This window comes from Myotis myotis, unplaced genomic scaffold (assembly GCF_014108235.1).
Source record: "Myotis myotis isolate mMyoMyo1 unplaced genomic scaffold, mMyoMyo1.p scaffold_m19_p_17, whole genome shotgun sequence".
In the NCBI taxonomy this organism is placed as follows: domain Eukaryota; kingdom Metazoa; phylum Chordata; class Mammalia; order Chiroptera; family Vespertilionidae; genus Myotis; species Myotis myotis.
In genome coordinates this window covers 18,163,571-18,181,061 of record NW_023416321.1, presented here as the reverse complement: position 1 = coordinate 18,181,061, position 17,491 = coordinate 18,163,571, and the positions used below count along the sequence as shown (strand labels likewise).

Here is a 17,491-nt window from a genome sequence, read left to right as displayed (position 1 = left end):
CTGTGTCTGGTGCCAGCCAGGCCTGCTCGGGAGGGGGGGGGGGGGGAATTAAAAGGGTGGGGGCATAACAAACACTGAGTACAGGTAGCAAATAAACTTTGTTCTTACTTTCTTTTGTTGTTATTGAACTTTGTTCTTTTAAGAAAATAAAAAAGTATTCAGCCACTTATCCTATTCATTTTCAGTTACTTATAAAGCACTCCCTCGGACTTTCCAAAAAGTATCTTGCATCCCTGTCTTTACACATTAAGCTCCATGAAGGTCTTTCCAATGTGTTCAATGTTACGGCCCAAATGCTGAGCACAGTGCCCGGCACATAACCATTTGGTGCACTGAACAATAGCTGTGAGCACTACTACCCTGAACACTTTTCATCACCTTCCCCTTACCTGGCTAAATCCTAACATTTTTCAGGATTTAGTTCAGAGATTCTGCTCCTTTGGAGTTTTCCTCTGCAAGTTCCACCATCCCCTTGTCCCCCATTCTAAGCCAGGTGCCCCTCCATATAATCTCAGAGGATTTGGTTCTTATCCTGATTACAGACCTTACTGGACGCATTATAATATATTCATCCCCTTACATGACTGAACAAATGTAGATCCTGTATACATACTTTGTTACAGCCATTCAATAATGGGCTCAAAAAATTTTAAGAGTCCTAGAAATAAGATGACTTCTCAATTTATTCATTTACTTTATTTAATAAATATAGATTGAGTATCATCGCAGGCCCTGCAGCTACAATAACAGGATAACCTGCTAAACAATCCTTATTGAAAATTACTTGTAAAAATAATAATGGCACTTGCTATAAGATCTACTGATCTAGAGCAGTATAAACCAAGATAGGAAATCTGGTAAAGCTGATAGCTAAACAGAAAGGAACGCCTTCAGGAGGGTGAACAACATAGACCATGGGAAGATATTTGTATGTTCTTACCGTGTTGGGCGTTCCCATTGCGTAGTTCTTGTTATGTGGTTTAGATACTGGATTCTTCCAGAGGCAGTTCTCCTTTCTTCCCAGCTTAAATAAAAATATTGAAAAATAAGGTATTAGTAGGAAGCTGGATAGAAAATGTTTTCAGTGCAATAACCAAGCCAGGAAAAGATGTGAGTATGAATCAAGAATGACAAATTGAAAGATCAAGTCACAGACATAGGAATTTTTTCAACTTATTCTTAAAATGTACAATATATTTTCTGGAATTCTGAAGCTTCTAATATATTTACATTGAGGTGTAATTAATATTTCCCATCAGCCAAATTGAGAATTTTTCAATAATGTCAAGAAGGTTCAATTAAATTACACTAATTTATCCAGAATTTAGTGGGGAGGGAGGTGCAGACCAACTAAAAATTACATAATTTTTTAAATATTTAATTTAAGAAAATATATAAAAGCTTTTTAAAGCATTTAACCTACTCAAACTAATTTTTTAAAAAGCAAGAATGCCACCTTTTCCTCAATATCTTATTTACATAACAAAAAATAGTCTAATGACAATATTGCGGTAACGTTAATATTTCCACTAAAACATTGGCAGACATTGGAAGGCCTTAAAAAACAGGAAATAAGGCCTGGCCATCGTGGCTCAGTGATTGAGCATCAACCCATGAACCAGGAGGTCATGGTTCAATTCCTGGTCAGGGCACATGCCCCGGTTGCAGGCTCAATCCCCAGTGTGGGGTGTGCAGGAGGCAGCCAATCGATGATTCCCTCTCATCATGGATGTTTCTATCTCTCCCTCTCCCTTCCTCTCTGAAATCAAAAAAATATTTTTTTAAAAAAGAAAATAAGGAGATGTTAACATGATCTCTTCCCTGTGATTACAATTATATAGAATAATATAAAGCAAGTTTAGAATAATTAAGCCTTAGATTGTTGTAATCTCTCAATATTGATTAGTTATTTCACCTTAAACTTCCCCTTAAAAACTACCATAATCTACCTCACATCCATAAAAGTTAACGGATATATCAAGAAGCTAAGAGATCTATAAATTGGACAAACTTAAGTTATAGCAATTTTTACCAATTTAAATAAAATGAGCAAATGCCACAGCTTGGATGTCAAATGTCATGTCAAAAATAATTTAAATCACAACTCAGCCACTTATACACTTTATATGGATATAATCTATAGAATATAAACTGCTCCTCATTGAAGTTAATTAAAAATACTTTGAAAGTTAAAAATAAAATCAGAAAAGTGTCAGAACTAGTATCAAAGAAAGAGAAGAATGATAAATAAGCATGAGCTTTGGAATAAAATTTAGATTTATGTTCCAGCTCTTGCCATCTACCATGTGGCCTTCGGCAAGTTACATAATTTCCTGAGTTTCGGTTTTTTAATCTGTGAAATGAATGAACGTAACAAGGATAGTAGCAGCAGTAATAATAATAAATTATTTTTTAAATTTTTATATATGTATACACACACACACACACACACACACACACACACATATATATTTCTTTATTGATTTTAGAGAGAAAGGGAGAGGGAGAGAGAAACATCAGTGATGACAGGGAATCATTGATCGTCTGCCTCCTGCACAACCCCTATTGGGGATCAAGCCCGCAACCTGGACATATGCCCTTGGCTGGAATCAAACCTGGGACCCTTCAGTCCGCAGGCCGACGCTCTGAGCCAAATGGTCTAGGGCAGTAGCTAATTATTTATTAAACACTTATTATATGCAAGACATTGTGCTAAGTGATTTACACGAATGATTTCATTTAGTCCGCACAACAATTTATGTCATATGTACTATTAACATCATCCTCTTTTATAAATAGGTATAAACCAAAACTTACAGAATTAAATAAATTCATTATATTCATACAGCTAGTAAGCAGAAGAGTAAGGATTAGATATCAGATGGTCTAATTCCAGAACCATATACTATGAGAATTAAATTATATAAATGCATTATATAAAGTGCTTTTAACAGTATCTGACACATATATGCTCAATAAATGTTACTATGTTATTATAATTACTATTATATGGATTCTCAATCCTATACCTCTAAACAGAGCAATGTCTCAGATTCAGTACTTGCTAGTATATACCCAGTTTTGAGTAATTTTTTAACATATACTTTTATTGATTTCAGAGAGGAAGGGAAAGGGAAAGAGAGATAGAAACATCAGTGATGAGAGAGAATCACTGATCAACTGCCTCCTGCACACTCCACAATGGGTATCGAACCTGCAACCCAGGCATGTGCCCTGACCGGAAATCAAACCGTGACTTCCTGGTTCATAGGTTGATGCTCAACCACTGACCCACACTGGCCAGGCTTGAGTAATTTAATAAAACAAAAACTGTGTTTTTTTAAATATATAATATTTTCAAGAGTTCTATTTGCCAAAAATTCGTTTCCTAATCAAAACTCTTAAAAACCAAATTTAACATCTAATTCGTGGCTTATTTTATAAATTTATGACAAGATCCCTTACTAATTTTCCAAGTACAAGGAAAACCTAGATTTTGAAATTGATCCGCAAATTTTTAAAGTGACGTATACAATAAACACCAACTTCTTTCTCATTATTTTAAGGATGTTACCCACATATTTCTCTAATGATTTTAGCTTACCCATCTGGTAAATCGTTATCAAACAAGCGACTGCAGTCCACAACTTGTCCTCCTGTGCCTATCCGGTCTCTGGACTGAAGACTTACTATTAAACAACAGAAGCATTACTAAGAGTCATAGATAATAAAGAATTGTTACAATTTCATAAGACATCTGGCTTAGTTTAATATTTTAGAATGAACTCTTTAGTAATTTATTTTTCCATGAGATTTTTTTCCTTTACGAGTGATATTAGAATTTTAAGGTTTTCTACGCTTTCTCATGTTCATGGAGAAGAGTCTAATTACTTTTTTCCATTATAATGGGCAATGCAAAGCTACTACTTCATTTAAGAAGAGGCAGAACACATGAACAGTATATTCATGTACAGAAGAATTTGAAAAGATCACATTAATTTCAGTTTAATTCTTGACTTGTCTTTTTTAAAAATACACTAGATTCCGGCATTGGGCAATCTGAATTCCATGAGTTAAAACAGTACATCATCATCCAGTGTAGTATAAAACTATCACTATAAACTTGGCAGCAAGAGATGTGAACTCTAAACCAGGCTATAGCAACTAGTTTAGCTCTGTGACCTTGAACAAAACACTTAAGTTTTTGAGGGTAAGATAATCCCAATCTGAATAATGAGGAAGTCTGGCTAAATAATATGCCTGAAATCCTTGCTGTTTTATTATTCTTTAGAGGCCCGATGCACAAAATTCATGCAAGAGTAGACCTTCCTTCCCCTGGCTGCCGGCACAGGCTTCCCTCCGGCACCTGGGACCCAGGCTTCCCTCGCAGCCCAGCTTCACCCGGAAGGATGTCTGGTCTAATTAGTATATTACACTTTTATTATTATAGATTGTATTTTTGGCAACTCTCTCAAATCTAGAAGGGATACAGGAAACTTGACTACAGCCCAACTTCTTAAAAGAACACTATATAAAGTATGACAACTTACGACCCTTCTAGGAAGGGTCTCAAAATTCTGAAATTTTCCAGGTCTGTAAAAATTTTGAAAAATCAGTTCAATGCATTGTTCCATTTACAGGAGACAATACCCTAACACACCTTCTCAGTGAATGCAAATAAGACATTAGTGTTAGAATTGTACTAGAAAACTATATCAGAAAGGCTAAGTGAAATGTTTACCACAATACAATTACGGCAGAAACAAGGTTATTTTCTCATTAGCTTTGTTTAGAATAATATTAAGGATCAAAGCTATAGGATTTTATAAGCTTCAATGTACATCTCCAGAATGCTGTCTTTCAAAAGACTTAAGAAATTTTTAGATGATATTCTGATTTTAAGTAGCCTAATTCTAACAATATATAAAATAAGTCATAGAAAAACTATGTTTATCACAGCACTGCTCATAGTATTAAAACATCAGAAACAACCTAAATGTCCAACAATAAAGACTGGTTAAATTAGTTATTTTTTACTAACTAAAAAATCCCTTACTACTAATTGTAACTAATTACCACAGACTACCAAACAAAATTTTTAAATGCTATAGAAATGTATCTATGTGCCCAAACAGACTACCAAACAAAATTTTAAAATGCTATAGAAATGTATCTATGTGCCCTGACTGGGCATCGAACCCATGACCTTCCTATGCATGGGATGTGCTCTACCAATTGAACCACACCAGCCAGGGCTGCACTTTTATTTAAAAGGTATTTAGAGTTTAGGTCAGCTTAAATGAAGGCAAAAATTCATGTAACTTTGAGTTCCACACTTACCTACTATCTGTCCTCTAACTGTATCATTGTCATTTGGCCCAAGTTTGCAGAGATCCAACCTCTGATCTATTTCAAATCAACAACAACAAAAAGCAATGAAAAAAGAGGCTGGTATCAGAAATTCTAACATCTATTAAGTGATAGCAAATTTCCACAATCCACTGGAAATCAGGCCTGTCATTTAAAGTAAGCATGTCAAACTCGCCAGCAGGCTGAGTTTGTTGACATGCTTGATTTAAAGAATTAATCATGTTTTAATGATGAAACATGTTTTAAATTTTCTGACTGTATATATAATTAATATAAATGTCTCAACAAAAGTTTTGATAAATTTAGATTTCAAAAAACATGAGACACTGGTGTAATACTGCCAATATGCAATTACTTTCTCTCCAAAGATTTCAGACCACTTGAGTCTTGGCTCGAGTTGTTGTTCTTAACACCTTTCGTACCGCTCACGAGCTTTCTCGTGTTTCACGCACAATGTGTTAAGGACCGCTCACGAGTTTTCTCGTTTTTCACGTGCCATCTGTTATGGACCTTAGATGTCAACACACTGTCTTGTCCACATCGAATGAAGCGATCTCATTGGTGGAAACCGTGCAGGTCAATCTACGAAAAACTATATAATTGCACGAACCCATAAAGCATTGCAGTTACTTGTATTTTGGTCATTCGAATAGTCTTCGTCTTCAAGTTCCTGGCGCTTTTAGAAAATGTTTTACGCAGTACCATACATTAAAAAAGTACTAGGAACTTTAATTGTTTAATTGTTTTTGTAAATAAAAATGTTATAATTATTGAAAAACAACACCTAAAGTGCATTATGATGATTTAAATAACGTGCAGTTTGCCCAAAAACGTGCGGTCCCTGGCGTATGTCTTAGAGATTTCTATGCGGTACGAAAGGTGTTAACAATTCATCTCTGAGTAACATTCAATAAATATTAGTGTCATTGTTTTTCTCTCTAACCACTTCAAACACCCCCACCCCCCCCCAACCACCACACACAAAGTAAGTACTAACAAGCAGCCAAGTATTAACTGTAAGATAAGGGTTTGAGTCAGTTCTGCTACTAACTCATGTAGGGGCAACTCATTCTCTCATGTCTCATCTATAATGTTTACCTTTCTATAACTTTAATTTTTTTCAGTTTTTATATATCATTTTTATTCACTAATAATTCCCCTTTAACTACCATCTTAAACACTCCAATTGCCTAAATAAAACTCACTTTATCTCAAAAATCCACCAAAACCAGAGAAGGGTGCTAAGAAATAAAAAAGGCACATGTATTCTAACATCTTTCTTATTACTCTCTGGAGAGCAATCATTTCTGAACCCTTACATATTCACTGGAAACCTAGCACCAGCTCTGATTCAGTTCTAGGATTCACATATCTAAAATGTTTCGTTGCTTTTTAAAAATAATATCTAATAAATTTAGACCAGGAATTATAACCAGTGTTTCAAACATACACAGAAGTTTTTGAGCTCCTCCCCCAAACATGTATGTATGTGTATGTATATATGCACATTTTTTAAAGTACTAGTATCTACTCACAACCAGTGTCTTTGAGGCGGTTGATGGCATTGGAAAGAAGACGAACACAACCAAGAAATCCAGCACCTTGTTTTTTATGGATCTTCTTGTGATTCCATACACTGATAGTAACTGAATCAGACTTTCCAATGTACCTAAAAACACAAAATGACTACATGAGTAACTTGGCAATTATAAGTAAGCAGTATAAAATTTTTATTTTGCTTTTGTAGCCTAGAGTCACAAATGTTTCAGAGTATGGCTAGGTAATGTAAAACATGTTTTGAATTCAATCAATCCACAGTATTGAATTTAAATATTTTTTTAAATCTTAAGAGTAAAAGCTAAAATGAATTGGTTTTTAGATTGCTTTTTAAAGAGAGGAAGGGGAAAAGAGAGAAAAACATTGATGTGTTGCTTTCTGTAAGTGCCCCAACTGGGGATCGAACCCACAAACTTTTGGTGCATGGAATGATGCTCCAACCAACTGAGCCACACCAGCCAGGGCTAAAAAGAATTTTTAATATATCCTTATCACATCTGCCACTCTCAGGTTGAGTAACAATTTTTGTTAGTGAAAAAAACTATTTTTAGTAACTGGTGTTAAATAACACCATGAGAGTGTATGGTTATTTCTTTCCAAGAACAAAATCTTGTAAGAACATCTTTATAGTCACATTTTAAATATATCTCAATGATATGACCTGCTACCTCATAGAGTACTCCGTTCATTCTCAAGGGGCAGTGTCAAGGCTGACAGACCAAAAATCTGACATACCTGTTATGTTTTTAAATGCTGTAGAACAAAAGCTGACTGTAACGCTTTTTCCCTGCTTCTTTCCTGTATGCAGGCCTTGAGCGAGCAGGACTCTTGCAGATTTCACTTCACTGCCTGCAGACAAGCAGAGCAGGGAAAAGCGTTACTACACTTGTCTGTGCATATACCTGAAAGCATGTAAAAGCTCTACCACAGCCAATTGTTCACATGGTGTCATCCCATGCAAAAATATAATAAGATAACATAATTCTATCAGCAGGACCCTAACTGTATTTCAGTGTCTCAAAGAGGTCAAATTTTTGGTCCAGCAACCTTGATCTTAATGTCATTAATAAAGCAGCAAATTCAGAAAAATTCACCTAATACATTAAAAAGCCTAAACCAGCAAGTGAGGACTAAAACTTTTACATGAGGAACATGGAAGCCACATGTGTGCTCCTGGGTCCAGCTGTCTTTAAAGCATGCCCACCCAACCCCCTAACTTTTAATTAAGCAAGCTTCTACATTCTCTTTTTTTTTAATTAGGCCAATTTGAATTTCAGGTCTGTTGCTTGAAATAAAATATCTGAACTAAGGCATCACTCAGTATGAATGTACCGATTTTCAAAAAGACCTAACAGACCTAACATGACCAGTATCTACCACATGACATGTTGAGATTCTAGAACCAGATCAGGTATTAAATAGCTAAATATCCCAAACCAAACATTTTTTTTAAAATCACATTAAATCAGTTTCCCAACTGGGAAGCTGATTTATAGGAACGCTAACATACTGATTCCCTCAGGTTTGAGAACAGCCCACCATGGCTGAAGTAGCCTGTTGGGAGGCTAGATGTCAAGGCCCATAGAGACCCTGAGACCACACACTGCAAACAGGGAAGCTTCTGCCAGCCTGTATTCCTGAATGACTGTATGACAGTGTCCCACCTCCCTGCCAAATGGACTCTATACATAAGCCAATGAAAATTTGATGTTGTCTGCTCTAATCAATAGAGAGGACAAGTCATAAAGGGCCTTGTCAGCCACAGTATGAACTCTGGCTCTTACCTGGAAGTTAAAAATGTGAGAGCAGAAATAAGAAGGAAGCAGAGAATTGCATTTTCCCATTAAAAGTCCCACAGTAGTATCACTTGCCATTTTGAAAAAGTACATTTCCTATCCTATATAATAAAGCCTAATATGCTAAGTGTTAGGTCGCCCGTTCAACCAATCAAAGTGTAATATGCTAATGATATGCTAAGGCCACTCAACCACTCACTATGACATGCACTGACCACCAGGGGGCAGAGAGTCAACCGGTAGACCAGTAGCTACGGTGTGCACTGACTACTAGGGGGAAGACGCTCCGACTGGTAGGTTAGCTTGCTGCTGGGTTCTGGCTGATCGGGACTGAGCGAGACAGACTAGACACACCCCAGAGCCCTCCCACGGTCCCTCCCTGGCTAGCCAACCTCCCACACCCCTCCCCGGCCCCAGTCGTGCACCAGTGGGGTCCCTCAGCTTGGCCTGCAATCTGGGACCCCTCAAGGGATGTCGGGGAGCCGGTTTCGGCCTGATCCTGCAGGCCAGGCTGAGGGACCCCACAGGTGCACGAATTCATGCACCAGGCCTCTAGTATTATTATGATTAAAATAAAATTTAAAGGAAATAAACCATCCATATAGAAGCAAAAAGAATGCCTATAAGTGAACCCCAATTATGATTTCTGGTTTTATACTTATATTGGCCTAAAGTGAATGCCTTCATTTAATTGATAAAAGTGGAGGGAGGGGAACTGCTCTATACTGTGTAAACATTTTGTTCTTCATAGAGTCATAAAGGTTACTTCATCTTCCAAAACCAGCTATAAATTAACCAAAGTACCTTCTCAGTAGGTTTTATATCCCTTGGTGAAGGCCAAATTATACCACAGATCAAACTCAGATCTTTTTTAGTGATTCTTTTCCAAGACTTTATCAAATAATACTGATTTCTATGTTTCATTTCAGATTAATCATTTAAACCTACAGGTCATAATGCTGATTCCACTTTGGATCGAGTGTATTCTTCACAGTATCTGTAGAATGGCATTGCCCAGATCCATCAACCACCACCTTAGCAAATGGGTCTGGAAGTCCTGTGAAAAAGGAGATGATTTTTTTAATTAAAAAATATTTGACATGGAAGATAGAATAATTACATAAAGATTATTATTTGCTACAAAGATTACTTCATTCTTTATAAAAGTTTAATGTTTACTTATAAAAGTGATCCATTTTGAAAACTAAGATTAAAGTTAATTCTACGTTAAATACCAAAAACTACATTTTTTCTTATTCCTAGCTGAAAACATTCTCAGCTTTGAACTACCGAGGTCTAGAGGTTACCTCAAATATGGAATTTTTGTAGATCTTTATTTTTGACCCCAGAAAGGAGAATGCTTAAAACACTCCTGGCTCTCATAGCTTTCCCAAGGTCTCCCCGGGTAGCTTATTTAAAGAAAGAGCTTACTAAAGGTTTTCACACAGGAACATGGGCCACAGAGAAATTAAACTAGCCAAAAAGTTTTACTGAGTAACTTCCATGAGTGTGAGAAATTGAAACAAAAAATCTAATACCCTGCCTTAAAAGAGATTAATATCTAATTGGGGAAATAAGAATGCCACACACACACACACAGCCCTGAGAATAAATGTTTGATTGTACTGATCTGCAATATGATGAATGTTTTACATATGTATTAAATCTCTTAATCCTCACAATAACCCTATGGAGTAAATAATACTATTATCTCTATTTTATCTATAAGGAAACTGAGGCACAAAGGGTAATTAACTAGTCCAAAGTTACAGTAGTAAATGGCAAAGCCAGGGTCTAAAGTTTAGAGTCTAAACCCAAACACACACAGTCTGGTTCTTGATTTCATGCTTTTAACTACTATGCTGTACTATACCTCTCTCTTACTATGTGATTCACCAGTCTGTACAAGAGCTTCAAAAAAAAGAACAGTTTGAGTGTGAACAGTAAAGAAAAGCTTTTATTTTCTTTTGAGGGGATGGGGCTCATTTGGGCTTTAAAGAATAAGTAGGAAGAGCACCAAGGAGAGTATGATAATATCTGAAGGGTTCAGAGAAGTCTAACCAAAGGGTTTGTGCTAAGGTGTGAAAAATATGGTTGGAGAGATAAGACTGATCCAAGAGAGGCTTAAAAGTCAGAAAATCCAGGCTCAGAGTGACTGAGGTAGATAGCAGGGAGCCATTTTAGGTTCCTGAGCTGGCTGTGAATACATTTTCATAATTTCTATTAGTGGTATTCAGATGGACTAAGCAGCATAAAGAACACTAAGACGAGTAGACTCTGAACTAGCGAAGTCACATGGAAAAGAAAAGGAAATGAAGTGAAGAAAGCTACTCTCAAAGATCTAATATAATTCATAAGAAACTAATATCAAAAAATGACACTACATTTTTCAGCCCAGACAACACTTTAAATAGTAGCCTTTTTGACCAAAAAACGTTAGGAGAAAGTAGAGCTAAATAAAATATTAAAAAGACAAAAATGACCGTTTAGATGTGAGACATATTGGGATGGTATAGATTTCCTATGGACAGCTGAAAATACTTCAACAAAATTTGCTAAGTGTTAATAATTGGAGAAACTTTGCACCTAGACATCTATGCTAGTTTCTTTTTAAAGTCATGATACTAACATGCCAAGATTCAAGGTCAGACAGAAATCACCTAGCCAGTTCCAATTCTATGCTTCTGTGATCTGCAACTTCAAAATAATGAGAGAAGACCTAACCTAAGAGTGTTAAGTATTTAAGAAGAAACTTGGTAAATTAGGGTATCAATTTATTTAACTACTAGAGGTCTGGTGCATGAAATTCGTGCACTTGGCAGGGGGGGTAGATAGGGGGGGTCCCTCAGCCCAGCCTGCACCCTCTCACAGTCTGGGACCCCTTGGGGGATGTCTGCCTGCCAGCTTACTAGATCCCCCGGGATCAGGCCTAAGCTGGCAGTCAGACATCCCTCTCACAGTCCGGGGCTCTCGCAGTCTGAGACCCCTCGCTCCTTACTGCCCTCCTGCGGAGGCAAAACAGGCTCCCGCCACCACCGCTGTGCTTGCCAGCCATGAACCTGGCTCAGGGCTTCTGGCTGAGCAGCGCTGCCCCTGTGGGAGTGCACTGTCCACTGGGGGCAGCTCCTGCATTGAGGGTCTGCCCCCTGATGGTCAGTGTGCATCATAGTGACCAGTCGTTCTACTGTTCAGTTGATTTGCATATTAGGGTTTTATTATATAGGATATTGTTCTTGAAGTTTACTGCTGTTCATATTATTTCCATAATGCCTAACAATTTATAAATGCGTTCAACAGAAAATACTTTTCCCTCTACATTCACTAACATTAAGTATTTTCTCCTGGGAGTAATGTACTCTATCTTGTTCTTTTGATTCTTCAATATAAGCATATAAACATATAAATATATGATTGTAAGCAAAAACAAACAAAAAATCACATTGAGGATTAAGAAAAACAACTTTTTCCACACAAAAACACTAGGTGTGTTATATGTATAACCCATAGACAACAGTGAGGTGATGGCCTGAGGGAAGAGGAAGTGGGGGATGGGTAGAGATGGGCAAGGGGGAAGGGGAATGGGGACATCTATAATGGTGTCAACACCTAAAAATAAAGTTTTTTTAAAAAGTATGAATGCCTGAATCTCACCTTCCTATTTCTCTCTTCTGTTAAAGAACACAAAATACAAGCTCTATATCCTAACCAAAAAATACCTTTTTCAACTTACCTAATTATATTATTCTACAGAATTTTCACTTGAGAGCCAAGTTAATCTAATGTGGTCAAGAGCTATCAAATTTGCTGAAGTTAGTGAGACCTTTAAGAGTGGTAAATATAAGGTGGGTAAAATATTTTCTGTATTTTTTTAAATTTCTCAATTCTCCCTATCACTCCTGAGTCATATAAAATAGGTAAAGTTCAAGAACTTTTTCACTACACAAATTTACTTAATGAGCTGAAGTTAATAATAAAATAAAAATTTCAACTTAAAACTGAGTTACTTACTAGGGAAAAGAAAGCTTTGTTTTTGATTAGGGGAAGAAAAAATAATTCAGCTAACCAATCTTGGTTGAGTGACTTCAGTATGGCCCCTATACAACATCTCAACAGAATATGTTACACACAGATATTGTATTTAAATGTTGCATAAAAGAAAAAATAATTTGATGCTAATAGCATTCTTTTAAAAATAAACATAATGGATATATGGATAAAGTTAATAGTAAAATCAAATGGTGAGTTTTCACTGTAAAATTCTTTATATGTTCCCACAGGTTGAGAACCGCTGTCTTAGAGGTTTACAAAGAATTAAAGTAAGATCCCTCTAGATTTCCTAGGAAAACTGAGACAAGGCTATCTGGATATTTCATTGGAGAAAGTGTATCTTGAGGCTCTGAAGGAAGGAAAACAATTTGGGGAGGAAGGCTGGAAGACAAAACTGAAGATTTTCTCTTTAAAACCAGAGCAGATGTCTTGGGAAGTATGCAGCTGAACATGTGCAGTCCTCACTTCCCCATCCTTTTCTCCTTGTCACCAACCTATCCAATCCTACCCGCCATACTGCAGTCCTACTAGGATAAATCCTACCTCAGAGCAACCTTAAGAAGGGTAAAAAGAGTACACACTGGCCCAGCTGGCGTGGCTCCGTGGTTGAGCCTCCACCTATGAACCAGGAGGTCACGGTTCGATTTCTGGTCAGGGCACATGCCTGGGCTGTGGGTTTAATCCCCAATAGGAAGCATGCAGGAGGCAACCAATCAATGATTCTCTCTTATCATTGATGTTCCCATCATCTCTCTCCCTCTCCCTTCCTCTCTGAAATCAATAAAAATATATTTAAAAAAAAAAAAGAATACACACTCGTTACTAGGTTATTAAAGATAGGGTTGATTGAGGTGAGTAGTCCAGCACCAGCTGGTGAAGACAATAGTAATTAGTGGTAGCCCAGAGAAAGACCACTGGGTACAAAATTGGGGCATAGGGTACATGGAACATCAACTGGTTATATCTTTATTCTTAGCTATGTCCTTTAGCAGCACAGACACCATACAAATTTTAATTATAGAGTTTTATAAGAAGTTATTTTATAAGCTTTAATTCAGATTCTACACTAGGAAGATTGGAAGTAATAAAATTTCAAGTGGAATGAATTAAGTACGATTTAAAAATATATCAAGAGCTTATTATTTCTTTTAACCAAACCCTCAAGAATTATCTAATGTCATATTAAATTAGCACTTACAGCTAGTTTTTGCTGGCTGGTAGGACATGAATTTTTTTTTAATACATTTTAATTGATTTCAGAGAGGAAGGGAGAGGGAGAGAGATAGAAACATCAATGATGAGAGAGAATTATTGATCAGCTGCCTCCTGCACGACCCCTACTGAGGATCAAGCCTGCAACCCCCGGATATGTGGCCCTGACCAGAATCGAACCTGGGATCCTTCAGTACACAGGCCGATGCTCTACCCACTGAGCAAAACCAGCTAGGGCTAGGACATGAATTTAAAAATCTAATAATTCTTTATTTCTAACTTCAAACACTTTACATATAAAATTTTGTTGGCTTAGAGTTTTTAATAAAAATTTTATCATGTTTTACTCAATAAATTAAAGCTACCCACAATCCTCCTTCACAAACCTTAATCCTAAATAAAGCCACAAGAAAATTCACAACAGATCAGCAAAAAGACTGCAAATACGGGAACCAAATGTCCACTTTGGAGTCTGAAACAAGAGCATCTATGCTCAAATGTGACATAGATTTCTTTCCTACAGCCTGGAAACTCCAAGCAAGCTGAATGACTTTGCTACTTTCCAAGGAATCCTGAATGCATGGGTAAAATTTGCTATAAAATGTTAGGGGGGAAAAAGTTCACAAAATAATCTCAAACTTTTTCTAGAAATCTAGTAGCATGAACACCTTTAATATACATTACACACATCTGCATATACACAGCACCATGCGCACATGCGCACACGCACACACACATACACATTTCACACAAATATATGGGAGGGGTGACTAAAGGGAAAGGGGTTAAACTAAAAAGATCAAAATCCTCCAAAAACAGAAAAAGTGCCCTAGCCGGTTTGGCTCAGTAGATAGAGTGTCGGCCTGCAAATTGAAAAGCCCAGGTTCAATTCTGATCAAGGGCACATGCCCGAATGGTGGGCCTGATCCCCAGTGGGGGGCATGCAGGGGGCAGCTTATCAATGATTCTCATCATTAATGTTTCTATCTCTCTCTTCCTCTCCCTTCCTCTCTAAAATCAATAAAAAAAATATATTTAAAAAAACAAAACAAAACAGAAAAAGTGATGCCAAAAGGCTCTGAACCAAAAAAAAACAACAACAACAACAACACTGAGTATATTTCTGAATAGAAAAAGTCCTAAGTCAGACAATTCTGAAAACGCTACCCAAAAAATTCACACACAACATACAAGATTTAAAGTTAATTTTACTTACGGAAAAAATCCTTTTTCACCAAGTTTTTTGCACAGAGTACTGTAAAGGAAACAAAAAATACAAAGGAAAATTAAAATAAAATGGTAAGACTGCATTGTCAAAAGTGTCATTTTTAAACACTGAAAACACCACTGAATAATAAACACTAACTACAGCAATGTATGAAATATGATCACAAACTTTCATTAAAAGACTAGCAGAAGACAGTTGAACCAGTGGTTGCATCTTTAGCAATGTAACAACTGAGGACAAAAAGTTTGTAAATCTGGTATTCTAATAACAACCCAATTCCTATCTTCCACCAAGATCTGTTCTCAGGGTAGCCTGGTGGCAAGGGGAAAAACAGTTCTAAGGCAGAAATATGTAAATTCGGGTTGGCATATATTTTAGGACAGTGGTTGTCAACTGATGGTCCGTGGACCACTAGTGGTCTGTGAGGTCCAAAGGGTTGGCGACCACTGGTTTAGGAGATAATTTTATGCTTAAGAAGATCATAAATAAAATAAAGCTTCCCTGATATAGATGAGTTTTTTAAAAATAACACTGTTGGACAGAAACTAAGATGGCGGCATAGATAAACACCGGGAAATTGCTGCTTCCCACAACAATCGATAAATGCATCAAAAACACAAGGTGGACATCATCCAGAACTACAGGAGGGCTGGCTGAGTGTAAATTCTACAACTAGAAGGAAAGAAAAGCACACTGCGAGCGGGAGGAGCTGCGGAGGTGGAGTGCAGAGGTACGGAGGCTTGAGCGCGCGGAAAGGGTCTGGCACCTGAGGTCGCGGCTGTCTTTTTGAATCCGGAGGGAGACACAAGCTCCCGACGGCAGCTCTGAAATCCGGTTCCGGGAAGTCTCTGGGGACCCAGGACTCATACGGGGAGATACTGGACTGTCTGGCAGCGGGCGAGCTTGAGAGCGGCTTTCCCTCAGAGGTGCTTGCAGCCATTGCCGGGACACTGGGACTCGCCACTCCTTAGGGCGGGGCTGAGGCTCCGCCATAGCTGCTTTCTCCGCCCTTTGATTTCTTGAGACCCCGCCCCGCCCAGGCTGTGGCAGAGGCTTTTGCATATGAATGCCCCGGCCATTTGCAACCTGTAATTACCTAACCGCAGCTGGGCCAGAGAAGCTTCCAAGAGAAGGCCCAAGGCCCCACAGCGGCTTGCATTGCTACACAGCTGAGCATCATCAGGGCACTTCCAAACTCCAAAAAAAAGGAAGGGGAATCTGCAGTTCTCTTCGTAGTTCCTGCTGTGTAACCTCAGGCAGAAGCTAAATTAGCACCTCCTTAGATCCAAGAGCCACTGTACCCAGTGGTCAGAGGGGAACCATCCAGATCACAACTCCTCAGATCCATAAGGGACACACTCAGGGTGCAGTCTCAGTGAGCACCAAAGCCCCACTGAAGCAAGTCTTGCCCCAGAAGGGTGTCTCCAGCACAGTTCTCCCACTGCAGACACAGCTGATTCTCGCTGCCAATTGCCCTGGAGGTCAATTCCTCCCAGTGATCCTACAACAACCAAGGCATAGCTACAACAAGACTGTGCACAAAGCCCACGAGGGGGTGCACCAAGAGTGTCCACCTCAGGTAACTGGGGAGGCTGAACCACTGGGCCCTACAGGACACCTAGCACACAAAGCCACTCTATCAACACAGGGAAGCAGCCAAAATGCGGAGACAAAGAAACAGGTCACAAATGGCAGAAATGGAGGAAAGCAAACGACTGGATATAGAGTTCAAGGCCACGTTTATAAGGTTTTTCAAGAATTTTATGGAAACCGCCGATAAATTTAATGAGTCCCTCAATAAGTATAGTGAGACCATGGAGGACATGAAAAAGGACCAACTAGAAATTAAGCATACACTGACTGAAATAAAGAATAATCTACGGAGATCCAACAGCAGACAAGAGGATCCCAAAAATCAAGTCAAAGATTTGAAATACAAAGAAACAAAAAATACCCAACTGAAAAAGAAAAAAGAAAAGAGATTCCAAAAATATGAAGATAGTGTAAGGAGCCTCTGGGACAACTTCAAGCGTACCAACATCAGAATTATAGGGGTACCAGAAGAAGAGAGAGGGCAAGATATTGAAAACCTATTTGAAGAAATAATGACAGAAAACTTCCCCCACCTGGTGAAAAAAATAGACTTCCAAGTCCAGGAAGCGCAGAGAACCCCAAACAAAAGGAATCCAAAGAGGACCACACCAAGACACATCATAATTAAAATGCCAAGAGCAAAAGACAAAGAGAGAATCTTAAAAGCAACAAGAGAAAGACAGTCAGT

General features: G+C 37.9%; 1 protein-coding gene across 4 annotated transcripts in view; it reads right to left on the bottom strand.

Annotated features, from left to right (window-relative positions):
• The window catches only part of SMURF2 (SMAD specific E3 ubiquitin protein ligase 2), a 99,071-nt gene that overhangs the window by 26,923 nt on the left and 54,657 nt on the right, over window positions 1-17,491 (bottom strand). For all 4 annotated transcript variants that reach the window (XM_036339936.1, XM_036339938.1, XM_036339940.1 and 1 more), the window contains exons 2-7: window positions 15,199-15,237; window positions 9,672-9,780; window positions 6,906-7,039; window positions 5,341-5,406; window positions 3,605-3,689; window positions 941-1,024 (exon numbers count right to left, since the gene is read on the bottom strand). In XM_036339936.1, coding sequence (XP_036195829.1) covers window positions 941-1,024; window positions 3,605-3,689; window positions 5,341-5,406; window positions 6,906-7,039; window positions 9,672-9,780; window positions 15,199-15,237 — 517 coding nt within the window. The remainder of the gene's footprint in view (window positions 1-940; window positions 1,025-3,604; window positions 3,690-5,340; window positions 5,407-6,905; window positions 7,040-9,671; window positions 9,781-15,198; window positions 15,238-17,491) is intronic.